Source organism: Ostrea edulis, chromosome 2 (genome assembly GCF_947568905.1).
Source record: "Ostrea edulis chromosome 2, xbOstEdul1.1, whole genome shotgun sequence".
NCBI lineage: Eukaryota > Metazoa > Mollusca > Bivalvia > Ostreida > Ostreidae > Ostrea > Ostrea edulis.
This window is the reverse complement of record NC_079165.1, coordinates 11138032-11140531: the sequence shown is the minus strand read 5'-3', so window position 1 is coordinate 11140531 and position 2500 is coordinate 11138032. Positions and strand designations below refer to the sequence as shown.

The 2500-nt window shown below is 33.7% G+C and overlaps 1 protein-coding gene across 4 annotated transcripts in view; it reads left to right on the top strand.

Moving 5' to 3' along the window:
• The window catches only part of LOC125678944 (hamartin-like), a 34403-nt gene that overhangs the window by 11641 nt on the left and 20262 nt on the right, over window positions 1–2500 (top strand). For all 4 annotated transcript variants that reach the window (XM_048917766.2, XM_048917765.2, XM_048917764.2 and 1 more), the window contains one exon: window positions 785–858. In XM_048917766.2, coding sequence (XP_048773723.2) covers window positions 785–858 — 74 coding nt within the window. The remainder of the gene's footprint in view (window positions 1–784; window positions 859–2500) is intronic.

The window sequence follows — 2500 nt, the reverse complement described above, 5'->3', positions numbered from 1 at the left end:
TTTTAGTACATAAATAGAAATATAAAAAATGATCATTACTTTTGAGCTGTTCATGGTCAATATGAATGGATTTGGATTTGAGGCAAATTATCTGTGAATCGCTAGCGCGATTCACAGAATTTGCCTCAAATCCTAATCCGTTCATACTGACCATGAACAGCTCAAAAGTGATGTTCATTTCTTAAATGATAGCCATTGCCTTATGAATGCACTGCAGTTGTGAACAATGTGCATGTGAATCGTGATAAATATGTTATGTCTATTTTAATAGGTGGGAATTCCAACAGATATGGAAGTTGAATGTAAATATCAAAAAATAAATTTCCCTTTTGAAAATATGTGAGGATATGAACAGGATGAACTGAGGCCCTTCTTGAAATGTGACCGCTCTTCATGAAGTATGCCATCGTGAAATGTGGCAGTTTATACCTCAGAAATTTTCAAAAATGAAATTCATTTCTTCCGAGTTCCCATGCTAAAATGTAAATATGAAGGAATAACCTGCTGTAAACATGAAATATATTTGTGGATAGTATGCGAAATATGTATACCTAGCCTTTTGTTTGGGGATTAATTTAGCTGAAATCAAGAATATATGATAATACATGTAATGTATAGTTGATTGTGGGTTAATTAACTGAATATTCATTCATCGCAAAATTTGCAAAGATTACTTTTATAGTAGAACATTGTGTAGTAAGCAGCTCTACAAAAGATAAATAATGAATATAAACATGTATTTCAGCCCATACTTTAGAATGATGTACATGAATGTGTATTTCAGCCCATGCTTGAGAGGGTACGGCTTCATCCACATCTCATCAGTGGAACCAGAGAAAACGAAATGGACGCAAAGCGGTGAGGATATGTGTATTGATGTTTTCTGCACTTAATGTTGCTTTGATATTGAAAAAGAAGTGGTTGATTTCAAAGGAGAAACTGCTGAAGACTATACAATACCAGTGTGTGGGATTATTGTATAAAATATGACTGGGGAATCATTCATTTTGAAATGCTGGATCAACATATGAGGTTTTTTTTGGGAAGGGGGGTGTAGACCTTTGAATTTACAACTGTAGCAAATCATAAAGAAGCTGACAAGGAAAGCGGACACTGCCAGTAGTATAAATGACATGTGACAAGTTGAAGTTTGCCCTTTTCTTCTGTGTATAAATTTTTCTTGAATGTAATTTATTTCACCAGTGGTATTGTTTTTCCCCTTTGATAGATTTATTTGTGTTATATAGGAAATGCACTTTGACATGCTCAATTTCAAATTGTGTATGGAGTTGAAAAATACATGGAATGTTTTTAAAGTCCTATTAATGACAGTGACATCTCAGTGATTGAAAATTTAATAATTTGACAAACTTTGAAATACCTTAAAATGATTTTATTGTATTTAGAATATTTATTAATTGTGTTTCTTCAGATCATGAAATGATAAATCTATAAATGTTTAGTACATCAGTCACTGATCAATTTATCACTATAAGACTATACAAAAGATAAATTGTTTGTTTTTGTCTGAAGATTCCAGCTATTCAGAAACATGCTATCAATGCTATTTACTGCCAGCATGTGCAAACAACATTGTGACTGCTGCAGAAATAGAGTTGGTGTTCATGTTGTGTTTAAAATCAGTGGTGTCTTTGTCGTCAGTTGTCACAAATTGACTGTAAATGACAGCATCATCAATCAGATTCAGATATTAAATTTCCTGATGTTCCATCTCAGTTATATTCAATTAGTCCCTTCAAAGATGTCTGCCTTGCTGTCAGAATCAGAGAAATCAGTTTGCACCATGTGCAGCAGGCTCCATCATAGAGAATTTTAAAAATCAGCTGGACTAACACCCCCCCCCCCCCCCACCCCCCCCACCCCCCCCCCCCCCCCCCACACACACACATAGAATTGTTTTTAATTATCATTATTATCATGTTTTCCAGCACATTATATTCTAATATTGAACGCTTTGTATACGGAAGTGTTCATTACAAAGCTATAACATCAAAGTTCAATTTTGGGGGAAGAAAATTCAAACCCTTTAAAGATTCGAGAGTAAGGCAGCTTGTAATCTTGTACTCCTCTGATCAGCATTGTTAATACTTATCTCTGATCAGCATTGTTAATACTTATCTCTGATCAGCATTGTTAATATTTATCAGATATGTTTAGATAATGCCATTTCTTTTTCAAAACTATAGCTCAGAATGCATGAATAAAAAGTAAAAATAACTGGTTAGTTCAGTTACAATTGTGGACGTCTATACACAATGTTCCCTGGTCGTCTATACACAATGTTCCCTGGGCTTCCCTTGTATATAGACATGTGATCAACCATTGTGATAATGGATTTTGTTATATCTGATTGCATTTCACGCAAGCGGGACTTAAATTTTTAATTTGTTGTAAGCAAAATTTTGTTATGATCAATTTTGTTTGAAATGATATTTTAGTCAAAAGAAAAAGAAGAAAATATGTTGGGACCTAAAAATCA